This window comes from Vanessa atalanta, chromosome 7, assembly GCF_905147765.1.
Source record: "Vanessa atalanta chromosome 7, ilVanAtal1.2, whole genome shotgun sequence".
In the NCBI taxonomy this organism is placed as follows: domain Eukaryota; kingdom Metazoa; phylum Arthropoda; class Insecta; order Lepidoptera; family Nymphalidae; genus Vanessa; species Vanessa atalanta.
The window spans coordinates 4,800,847-4,813,333 of record NC_061877.1 but is presented as its reverse complement, the minus strand read 5'-3'; the positions used below and the strand labels follow the sequence as shown (position 1 = coordinate 4,813,333).

The following is a 12,487-nucleotide window of genomic DNA, read 5'->3' as shown; positions in this document are numbered from 1 at the left end:
TCCAGATGGCAGAGTTATTTTATAGATTTGTTTTTTAGGGAAACCCATTCATTAAAAAATAAAGTAACCTAACCTATTGGACAAAAATACTTTAGTTGTTTTGCTTGGATAAAAATAGTATTGACCAGAAAAATGTTGTAGTCCTAACTAAAAAAATGACATATAATTTATGTTAAGAATAACATTTGCTAAGCCATATTTTATAATAAAACGTTTTTATTTAAATTTGCAATTTATTAAACGAGCGATAAATCATTTACGAAGTAATATAATTTAACTGTTACATTCCTTATATAGAGTAATTAAATTATCAATTTGTAAACGTATTCAAACAAAGAAAAAACAGACAAATCCCACCACTGGGCAATTGTCGACTCTTAAGGAAAGAGAGTTTGAGTATATTCCACCATGCTGTTCCACTGCAGGTTCATATATTTCATCCAAGACACGCAAGTTCCTAACGATGTTCCTTCAATGCTGAGCAAGGGATGAATTATAAAAAAAATTAAGCATATGAATGCTCAGTATTGGCTTGCTTAAATTATAAAGACTCAACCCTTTTATATGTACTCGCAAATAGGGTAAAAAATCTACACTCTACTTTATGAGTGGTGCCAAGTTAAGATACTAAGCAGCGACATGTAACGTAATGTGTTAGTTTAAGCTTGTTTAAACTTTATACGCTGCAAAGCTACTTAGGTACTTAAAACGTTGCTTCGATAAAATAAGTTCAAATATAAGAAATTATTTACACAAAGATATATTCAAGAAATGTTTTGTAATAATGTGATTGTATGCTCTCTTACGACTTAGCTTTGATAATAGCTTAAGACGTTCAACGCTGGTTTTACTATTAAAACTTCAAAAACAATCCTAATTAGGCATGGATGGGTAGGAACCACCCACTCATCAATCATTCTTTCGCTACACAACACTACTTAGTATTGTTATGTTCCGGTTTGTAGTACGAGTGAGCCAGTGTAACTACAGACACAAGGGACGTATCGATATCTTAGTTCCCAAGGTTGGTGGCGCATTGGTGATGTAAGGAATGGTTAATATTTCTTACATCGCCATTGTCTATGGGCGGTGGTAACCACTTACCATTAGCCTCCGATATCATAAAAAAGTGTACCTACAGACACGAAGGATATAAATTAATTCCCAAAATTAAAGGTTGTCCGTTAGAATGTTCGCTATATATTATAAATAAAATAAACAAAATTATTGAAGAACAAATTTACGTTCATTTTCTTATTATTTAAACAGCGTATGTGAAATCGAATACGGTGGCTGGTGATGCAAAGCACAGCAGAGGGGTCGTACTAGCAGACATCGTGAGGGCGAATATACCCGTCAAGAACGGTGTGGTCCATCTCATACAGAGGCCTTTGATGGTAGTTGACACGACCGTCGTCGACTTTCTTAAGGTGAGACCCATTTATCAAAATGTGTTTATTATTTTTAAATAAATCACTTATAAGGCAAAAATAGGTAAGTTAGATTTTGTTTATAGCATTATATTCAATCTATTAATACTACGTAAGTATTTTTTTTTAATAAATTAGTGAGTTAAAGACCCTGAATAGAAATTTAAACCAGCATACCTATTTAGTCTGTGATTGAATGATTCCATTCCCTTTATAGATTTGAAACGTTTTTTTTTTACAGTAAATATATTTTATACGTGTTAAAATTCAATCATTAATCTTTGGTATTTTAATGTCAGTATATGTATATTAAAACAAAATAATGATTTTTGAATCGTGTCATTAATTTTTGCTCCATTAATTCTGGAACCAGGCGAGAAAGGTAAAGAGTCGTGACTTATTTGCGTTATATTTATTCTTGTGAGTGTCTTAAATGAAGTTATATTTCATAAATGATTGGAGCACGTTTAAGAATAATCATGTGTGCATATGAATTTTTATTACTACTCTTGATTCGTTCTTCACGTCGGACATCTTATTCATATTTCATGAGCTTGATAATATAATGTGATATTATTTCCATCGGTTTCTTTAAATAATTTATGTATGTATTTATTTTCAATTAAAGGTAAGATTGCACGGTTTGTTAAGTTCAATTATTTTCAATGAAACTTAATCTTATTTGGTTTTATTAGTAGATCCAAATTTGGGATTTTATGATGTATATATTAATTTTTCATATGTTTTTCTAGGAGAGTTCTATTTAATAGCTAGTTTGATAGTATTTGTAAATTATTATAAAATTATCCAGATATATATATACATATATATAATTCTTAATCTTTCATGTTTATTATTTTATAATATTCATTTATTGACTCACGATTTCTATAAACCTCGCATGAAAACGTTTAAGAACTTAAAAGTTACGTGTTCAACTTAAAGTACGTCGGATATATTTTACTCAAAAGTTACATTACTTTCATAACGATGCACTCAAATTTAACTTTCAAACGTTACTATTACTTAAGAGTTTTTATGATATACATTTAAAAGAAAAAATCCAATTAAAAAAATGATTAAAATATTGAAAATGGCGCGTTAATTAACAAATCGGTGTCGTTGTTTTATATCTTGTTCACAGTGGTGCTTAAGCGTTTTCAGCATTATTCGATAAATTGGCTTCATTTTTATAACCTGAGTGTGAACACTCTTAACACACAAACTTGCATACAATATATTTCATCAATAATATCAATTGTTATTAAAAATGTTTAATTATTTTCATGTTTTCCGCCTCCTTGTCATGGAACCTGCATGAATTTTGCAATTTTAGGGGATTGTAAGTATATATTTGCATGGTGTTTTTGAATAAGACTGATAGTTTAACGTTAACATGTAATTATGGCATCCCCCTACACTTTATTCTTAATACAAAATACAGCAACATTAAAGTAGACCTTAAATCGTAGAATCCTGCACAAAATAATTAAAGAGTTTGTTAATTACTCCACTTTGCTTTTAAGATAGGTTTTAATTTTAATAAAAAAAAAAACATTTGAAGGACATTTTTAAGACTACCAAAATTGAGAAATTGCGACTTCCAACTTTTAATTAACAAGTATCGCCTTAGGATTTTTTCCCTTGTTTTATTTATTGTGGTATTGGAATTATATTATATTTGAATTACTTTCAAAAGCGCACAGGCAAACATCTTAAGGTAATGTATAGAAGTAAAGCAACAATTGTGACTTGTTGTATGAATTAATTATTTCCATGTAATATCAGTTTAGTTTACATATGAAATTATTTTCTTATATATATAAATGAAATGTAGAATTGTAAGTTTGTAATGTTGAAGTTCAATATATAGTTATTAATTCCAACTTAAAATCCTGCAAGTCTTGATATTATATCTTGATAGTATGAAACGTGTAGTTACTAAACTAACTATATATCTGTATATGTTTTTGATAAATCCTGAGAAATACATCTTTTCGTGCATGACGAATGTGTTAACTGCATTTATATTAATAAAATTTTACATTGTTAAAAAATCTTTTGTAAAATATAATGAATTAAAATATACACATTTTTGTTTTCGCAATATGTTTTTGAATCTTAACCCCAAGTTCAATGTAATTTAGTTCTTTTATTGTATTAAAAATATACTTTCTCACCAGGAAAAAGAAGATGGTCCCCTGTGTAAATTCTACGAGGTGATAATGGACTTAGGCGAGCACAATCAGTTCCTTAACGAGCTTACTTTAGCCAAAGACATAACGCTCTTCGCGCCCTCCAACGAAGCTTGGAATGAAATTAGTGTGCAGAATATTATAAGGTGAGCTGACGATGTAGTTTTAAACACAGTGTATTTTGGTATGTTGAAACGGAATATTGTTGGAGTAACCCGACTAGATTCTGAACTAAATTACAGCTAATGACAATGCTTTATTAGCTTTTCTAAAAATTTGGTAAGTATAAATTACTTTAAGCAAAGTTTTAAAATGTCCTTTTTCAAAGGACCTTTTTTAATAAGGGTTCGTTTTTTGTTTTTTTTTGTTGGCAGTATTAAAGTAAAATAATTTTGTTTAATTTAAAAACAAGGTCACTCTTTGATTTTAATAAATATAGGTGGTATCTTTATAATATAAAATATTTGTACTTTCATAATATTAATATAGACACTAATAAAAGACAGCTAAACATTCAAAGATAAACAAATTCAATGGCTTCCTATGATATTTTACGAAAATAACAATCACGAAAGTCTTTTCAAAGAAAATACTTCGATTTTAATCATTTTTCCTTTCTACAATACAAAGGAAAGGAAACATTGTTACCAATACAAATATGAAAATAAACAATACATACATAGTGTACATTATTAATATTTAGATTTAAGCAACGTTTTTACAATTAATAAAATTTAACCAGATCAGATATAAAAAATTATGACAAAATGTTTTACGTTTTATAAATAAGGATTGTAACCCAATCAATAGTAATTCAAGACTGTGGAAGAATTAAGTAATTTTAGAACTAAGGAATTCTAGATCTTTCCAACCTAATCTAACCTTACCCGTAGAAAAATGCTATAAATATTTTGTTAAAAACTGACATGCTTGTGATGATGCATTTACCACAGAAATTGCAGTTTATTATCTAATTTATCGTATAATAATCAATTAATTATAGTAGAATCGTTTATAGCATACAATTAAACATCACTAATTTAACTATTATGCTTAAAATTTTATTTAAAGGAATCATCAAAAGCTGAAAGAAATACTAAATTTGCATTTAGTGCGCGAGAGATTACCATTGGACGCCATTATTCATAACAACATGAACCAGGTCAGTGAAAAATTATGAACTTTGCACGATATTAAGTTATAGAGGTGTTATTATTGAGTAATAAAATATTGCACTTCACTTACAAAAATAAGTAACACTTTCAATGAGAAACTATAAAATAATAGCAATTCATATTTATAACACTATTAATTTATAGCATTCATATTATTCGCAACACAAATCAACTGCAAATTTTAACGCATCAAACGTATATAAAAAAAATATACACTTTGACGTTAAAAATAAATATGATATTAAAAACTGTTTACATTTACTTCTGCTGCTAACGGAACAGCTCCCTGGCGCAGTATGTCAATTTGAAACTAAAATAAAATCGTATAATTTCCATAGTCAATGTGTCCATTTGGTTTACTGTGTCATTACCTTCTACCGTTTCATCTCATTATGTTCTATTGTGTTAGATCCTCTTAATAAAGGCATGCTATTATTATCATTTATCATTTCGTCCGAATTCTTCTTTACCATGTAGATATATGTACGTTCGTAAGCATCGTCTGTGCATGATTTACATTTTTAAAAGACTAACCGTGTAACCCTTATCAAACCCACGTAAGGCTCGGAATAGTATTTTGGCATGGTTATTCGATGTGCAAACAAAAACTAAAGTTATGACAAACAGCTCGTACCCGATATGCTTTACTTTGTGTGCCAATTACATCTTCTTTAAACTTAAGATGAAATTAGTGATTTAAATATTGTACATGCTTTTAGATTTATCAAGCACCGACGGCATTACCGAGAAAATATTTGTACTTTAACGTAATAAGTCATCAAAATAATTTAACATTGACGGTGGAAGGCGGTGGTGTGAACGCAACTGTAACTCAAACTAATATCGCAGCGACCAATGGTTTCGTACACATCATCGACAGAGTATTGGGCGTTCCGTATACGACTGTATTCGAAAAAATGAAAACGGATCCTATGCTCAAGTAAGTATACATTTTCTTATTCATAGCGTTAATGTTAACGATCAATTGGGCCACTTGGCCAATGTCCAATAACATTGGGACACCAAGAAGAAAATACTATTGCGTATATTAAAATGCAGACTATAGGATTCTCTTATGTGTTTCGTACCTCTATTTATCACACTGGCATTGGCAATTCACCACTTGTATTGTTAGCGATTGACCTCATAAAAGTGGATATCAGTCAAGTGATGGAATAACTTATTATTATGAACGATTTTTCGTAGACTACCTACTAAACCGAATTTAATAAAATATCTAAATAAATGTATGTAGCTCAGTTTCTAATTTCATTCTTGGAAACAAAGTTTGCGATTATAATGATAGAAAATTACAGAAATAGTATACACACTGGGCTAAAATAAAAGATACTTTGAATAATTTGGCAAAAACAGTGTCCCTCTGTGCATCGTCTATGAAATCGCGGACATTGCAGTTTGTTCTGGAATATATTCCAACCATTAATTCCTGTAGAAATTTGTACGAATTTGCATTCCAAATACGACTTGAATTGTAGCATCACATACAATCTCGGCAAGCGGCAGATGTTCAACCACCAACTGAACGACATGGAGCACCGCTACACGTACTTCGTGCCGCGCGATCATGCCTGGCTAAAATTCCAATTAAAGCATCCTTCCGCTTACAATGCTCTGTTCAAAGAGGATTTCGGTTATTACGTGAGTATGCATTTTAATTAATGGATAAGTGATAAATTTTGATGATTCGATTGTTATAGTTTCATTTAAAGTTAATTTAATAACTTGAAGTGCCAGCATGTTTTATTTCCAAGCAGCATTATCACAGCAATCGAAATTTAATATATTTATTGTTGTGTGTTAGTTATCTTCCTTGATCTTAGTGACATTCTGGATCTCTAGGCTGATCTGGATGGACTTCGGCCAGTTTATCCTGACCTCTAAACATATATTTTATAATAGTAACATTGCATAATTCAGATACATATTTTATTTTAAATATTATCACGCTATGTAAGTATGTAACTTAAAAATACTATATTCAACTATGTTTAATTATACTTAACAAATTAAGGCGTCTTTGCTAATTCAAAGCAACAAAAGAAGTGAAGCATTGCAAGATTGCTTTCGCGTCTACTGAATTACATTTTCAGTGACAAAATTCAGTTACGTAACCTTCTTCTTACAGACCAAACAGATTCTAGAGAGACATGTCATCCGCACTGATCGCTCGTACACGGTCTCTGATCTTAAGCTGTTGGCGAATGAGACTCACCCGTTTGTATTACCCACTTCCCGCGACCCTCTTCGACTGCGCGTCAAGGAGTCTGATAAGAGTGAGTATTTATTTTTAACTTGTAATATTTTTATGAATTCAAAACTCCAGATATATTTATTTTTCTCGTAAATTTTATTTTTTATTTATCTAATATTTAAATCGAGAGTATTCTGGGAGAACAGGATTAGTAGCGAGACTGTTATAATGAGAAAAAGGCAATTAAAGTTTTGGATGATCATAGGTAAACGACGAGACATAATTAAAGAAAATTTTCACTACTTTTACTCAGATACTTTATCTAAGATTATTTCGACACATGAATTTATGCAATAAATGTCATAAAAAGTTAAAAAAGGAAAAAGTTGGCGTGAAAGTATTGCAGTTATCTTATTTTACCTGATACGTAAAAATAATCTACAACGTAAAGAATAGTTCTCTGTCCCGTATTATATAAGTTTATGTTATAATATTTTATACCTGTTAATATAAAATACAATTTTAGTTAAGTGTTTTAAAATTTTCTTAAAGTAAATTGTTTTATCCCGTTATAACTGTATTATTTTCTTTTCTTTTTGTTTTTTAAGAGTCCATATCACTTTTTTGCTTTTATATTTATCGAAAAAATGCTATTATATTTTCTTTACCTAGAAGAAAAAACGTTTTTAAAACTTTGACAGTTATATGGTTTTGCCAGATATAATACCCTCGAAATATAGTCTACATTTAAATAATATATTTTATAAATGATTTTTATTTATTTTTTTTGTAAACAGATTACTACGTAGAATGGAACGGGCATTGGATTCACGTTTTCAGACCAGACGTAGAATGTACCAACGGAATAATTCACGTCATAGACGAACCTTTTGTACTCGAAAGCGACATTAGAGCCACAGGCGGCGCAGACAAAACTCGCATTACTTACGCTTTCATTCTTCTCTTCATCTCATTCTTCTTCGCTCGAATCTTAGAAAACTAAATCTCTCAATTGAAAAGTTTAATTTTCAAATAGCAACTTCATTACACCGATTCGGTGTATGATCTCTGAAATTTAAATTTTATTTAAAAAAAAAAACACATTAAATTAGAAAAAAATTAAGTTCATTGAACTCTTTTATGTATATCCATCATCCAGTTTTCATCGAATTTATTAAATATATTTAACGTGTCACTTTAAAGTCTTTAAGAATTGTGTAAGGTATGTTTTGTCCATTACATCTGATAAGCGAAATATCTAACCGCATAGTATTAATTATTGCTGTTCATGTGTAGTTACGGGAATATACAATACAGTAAATTTTTAGATAGTTACCAATTTAGGTATAATTATAAAATGCTAATCTCATACAAATTCAATCTATAAAATACTTGTTTCTTTAACGGTGGTTGTAATTTTTCGTTAATTTTTTTTATTCATGTGAAAATGTGACAAAGTATACGACACTGCCAGGAAAGTTTGAATAAATAAATCGGTAAATATTCTCATTTATCGAGTTACTTTATTTGTGGCATTTTTTCTTTTAAATTTATTTCGAATTCAGCGATTCGAATGTGTAATTAATAAGGACTTTATATATGAAGAATGATTCATGTCTTCTTCTAGTCAATAATAATACTTTTTCCGTTCTGAATGAAAAACTCCTCTGTGAATGCGAATCATTGAAATAAATCAGAAATTTTGTATTTATAAATACATCGATTTCATACTTATTTCCTTCTTCTTTTTTTACGAATTTTATTACAATATATCAACTTTTATTACATAAAAAATAAAAAACTTAAACTCTGAGTTTCTACTAAGAAATTTGCTTGAAAGAAAAAAAAAATCTTGGTATTAAAAAGCTAGATTAACAAAAATTGATATTCAATTTTCGGAGAAACTTCAAAATTATTATGATTCCAAATTATTTAAAATAATATAAAATTATTTACTCGATTATTTCAAATAAATTTGAAAATAAAGAGGTTTTATGTCAAACTGAGTAGTGCCTTTTTTTGGTAAAAAAGAAAAAAAATAAAGCTCTTCTATAAAATAATTTTACATTCCAATTATATTAACATCAGATCTATTTATATACTGTCTTAGCAAAATTTCTATGCACGTTACATTTCTCAGAAGTCTACTAAATTACATATAACAAAATAAAGTTTTTATTTTTTATCAAAATAAAATTCTATCGAGATATTATTTAAATTTTAAAATTCGTTGTAACTTTGCAGTGTGTACCATTTTAAATATAAAATATGTAATAATAATGGTTTTATTTGTATATAGGAATGGGAGTGCTTATAAATTATGGTGCATTTGTATTAGGCGATGAACACATGGCACCATTAAACGCAACGGTATAAAAAGTTATCCCGCAGTTATTATTATTATCAAACTTAATTTATATTGTGTATAAAATTTATTATAAGAAATGAAAATGATTTTGAATATTACTACTATATGAACCGATAGTGTGTTTTTTTATACTTAATTTTTAGTTACGTTACCTAACGTAGAGATTTTGTCATATTTTGGAAAGTCCTCGAGTCCCATCGTCTTCGAGCAGACGCTACAAAATCACGCCCCAGACGACTTAGAATGTCGGCATTATTCCGTACCTAAATTCATTTCAAAATAGATAAAAATACTAATTAGGTTATCTAATTATAAAGGCTAAACAAAAACCAAAAGCGTTATTAGATCGTGCAATGTGTAAATCGCCCGAATCATTATTAAATGTAAATATTTTGTTATAAGTTATTATAAGTTAATGATAAAATGATTTAATATGAAAAATCTAGATGCGACTGAAAATTACCATATCGAAATACTTAACGCAATAAATCAGTATTAAAAAATAGAAGTGCTGTCCTACGATATAACTCACACGTAGACATGAATTTTCGATTACACTATTTTATATGGTTAATGAGCTAACTTCTAACAATATGACTGATTTTTTTAAAACATTTTACACATTATCGTACGACAGCACTACTTTTTACATTTCAGTCAAATAAATCATGTAATTGTAATATATTTACTTAGTTTAATTTTTAGCTTTTAGTGTAAGAAATGTGAAATGTCATTTATCAAAGCCTCGTAAACCAAAGCTTATTCCATAATCATAACTATGTAAACTCAATAGTAAGGATACATTCAATGTAGTACATATAATATTCAATTATATAGGAGTTCTATTGACATTATTAAAATAACCTTAGATTTATTCGGGACGAATTGGCCCAAGACAATATAATATGTTTCGACCAAATATATAGCCAAATATTTGGTTAAACGCATTGAAGTTCGGTAAAATTATTATTGATGTTATCTCGGGTGTATCAATTAAAGATAAACGATGTATGTAAGTGTTTTCTGAATAAAGACTTTACGTAAAATATTGGTACGTTTTATTTATATATTAACATTTTTTGTGAAATTAACATCGAACACGATATATTTAGTTTTATGTGATGTGATGAAACATGATTTATAAATAAGACCGAGTGGAGGGGTGATTCATTTTCACCCAGAGGATTTGAATTGTGATTCAACGGGTACAGCTAATATCCTTGTTCTGATTTATTTCAGCTATTTTTAATTTTGATTGGTTGAAATAATTATAATGGTAATAATAAAATAGTTTATTTAAAAATAATTGATGCTAACACTTTAAAAAGTCCAAGAAACATATTAGGGATTCAATATTTTAATTCATCTAAAAGCTAAAGATGGTAATTACCTTAATTATTTTTTCCCATGTCAGTTTTTTTATCTAATATATGAATCTCTCAAATATCGTTTTTGAATATTAAGATTTTTTTTATATTCTTTATAGTATTACTAATTTGTTATATAAATTAGATAAATAGTTAGAAACATAGACTCTAAACGGAGCTTCATGAATATTCGTCTAACGTTAATGTCCGTAGGCAAGTGTAAATTGTTAAAGCTTTTGTGAAATGAAGCGAACAATTCGTTATTAGAACCTTTTTAGATGAAATTACAACATTAAATGTACTTTTTTGAATCTGCAGTAAAATCAATGGATTTCGATAAATACATGTTTCAATTATGCGCTTGTATTTTTGCTTTGTTATAATTACTTTACCACATAACACTAGAAAACATCACAGAACACAGAATCCACCCATTCCAGAATGTAAATCTCGTACAGCTGGACAAAGGCTAAAAACGGTTTATTGGTCACCTCATGGTAGAAGGTCCCCAATCTCATCCCCACTATGGGATCTAATATATTATGTTCTTCTTGCCTATAATAACAATGCACTTGATATCTGCCTAAAGAATACTCTACCATCTTGTGTTAATAAGTCCACATTGTTTATAATTATTGCTGGCGATCAAAATTTGAATTTTATTTAAATATTTAAAAAAAGAGAAATAATAGCATCATATCTAATATGCATCTTATATAAATAATGAATTAATGAAAAAAAATAACGAATATATTATTTTATTGGTATATACTGGACTCAAAAGTTCCACAGTAACTACCCAGTACTTTCAATTTTATATTGAAATTTAAATATATGCAGTGCGTATAAAAAATGCTTCAGAAATAACACTCTTTGATACATATTACAAATATTAATTGTCTGACCAAAACGTAAGCTTTATGTTAAATGCGATGTCACGAATTTTGAATTGTGGACGAATGTGACAATGATGTTTACACGTTTGATTAATTCGTTAAATGCTTCAGTAAGGTTACAGTATAAAAAGGTGCGTTTACTTATATATGCATGAGAAGTTTTACTTCTTTGACGTAGTTAAAAATAGCTTAAATTTCATGAAAAAAAAAATAACGATCACATTAAAATAATAATAATTAACCTATTAATAATTAATTAATACTAATTAATTACTATAACAACTACTCATAAATTCACAATTTAAAAAATAAACGTTGCAAAAGTCGCTCAAAATAGACTTGACACATAATTGGCGGTTAACTTCATCATGTAGTTTTTATGTCACCGTTTACACACGCATCATATAACGCTTATTTTCTCTTAACAAGCCAAAAGAAATAGAACTTAAAAAATGGTTAATCAAAACGAAAACTTTAAATCTATAACAAGTTTTGCAAAATAAATCGTTGCCGTTCAAGCGATCCTTTGTCAAAGGAAATAAAAGTTTCCACTGAATCAATTTATCTCAGCGCCAGTGATGGAAACACTTCCGGCTGATCGAGGATCGTAATGAATTGAAGATCTATTCTAAATAGATAGCAATTTATCACCTCTTGTCTGTTTGAATTTGTATCTAGCGACAACGTGAAAAGCTATGTTTCATCGTTAGGAAATTTTACAGTAAGCATGACGATGAATAATCTCGCGCCTTAATAAGGATTACATTTTTTTAATATTTATTTTTGTTGTTAGAAAACAATGACATGATATGAAAAAAATAAAACGAAAAATTTTTAAAAATAA

The 12,487-nt window shown here is 28.7% G+C and overlaps 1 protein-coding gene across 8 annotated transcripts in view; it reads left to right on the top strand.

Annotated features, from left to right (window-relative positions):
- The window catches only part of LOC125065326 (fasciclin-1), a 78,945-nt gene extending 70,042 nt beyond the window's left edge, over positions 1-8,903 (top strand). For 2 of the 8 annotated variants that reach the window (XM_047672867.1, XM_047672864.1), the window contains 10 exons: positions 1,270-1,430; positions 1,804-1,812; positions 2,767-2,772; positions 3,614-3,771; positions 4,697-4,787; positions 5,083-5,094; positions 5,520-5,740; positions 6,297-6,459; positions 6,947-7,094; positions 7,810-8,903. In XM_047672867.1, coding sequence (XP_047528823.1) covers positions 1,270-1,430; positions 1,804-1,812; positions 2,767-2,772; positions 3,614-3,771; positions 4,697-4,787; positions 5,083-5,094; positions 5,520-5,740; positions 6,297-6,459; positions 6,947-7,094; positions 7,810-8,015 — 1,175 coding nt within the window. In that variant the 3' untranslated portion in view covers positions 8,016-8,903. The remainder of the gene's footprint in view (positions 1-1,269; positions 1,431-1,803; positions 1,813-2,766; positions 2,773-3,613; positions 3,772-4,696; positions 4,788-5,082; positions 5,095-5,519; positions 5,741-6,296; positions 6,460-6,946; positions 7,095-7,809) is intronic. The other 6 variants (XM_047672872.1, XM_047672871.1, XM_047672866.1 and 3 more) reach the window with 5 other exon arrangements.
- Positions 8,904-12,487: the final 3,584 nt, after the last annotated feature.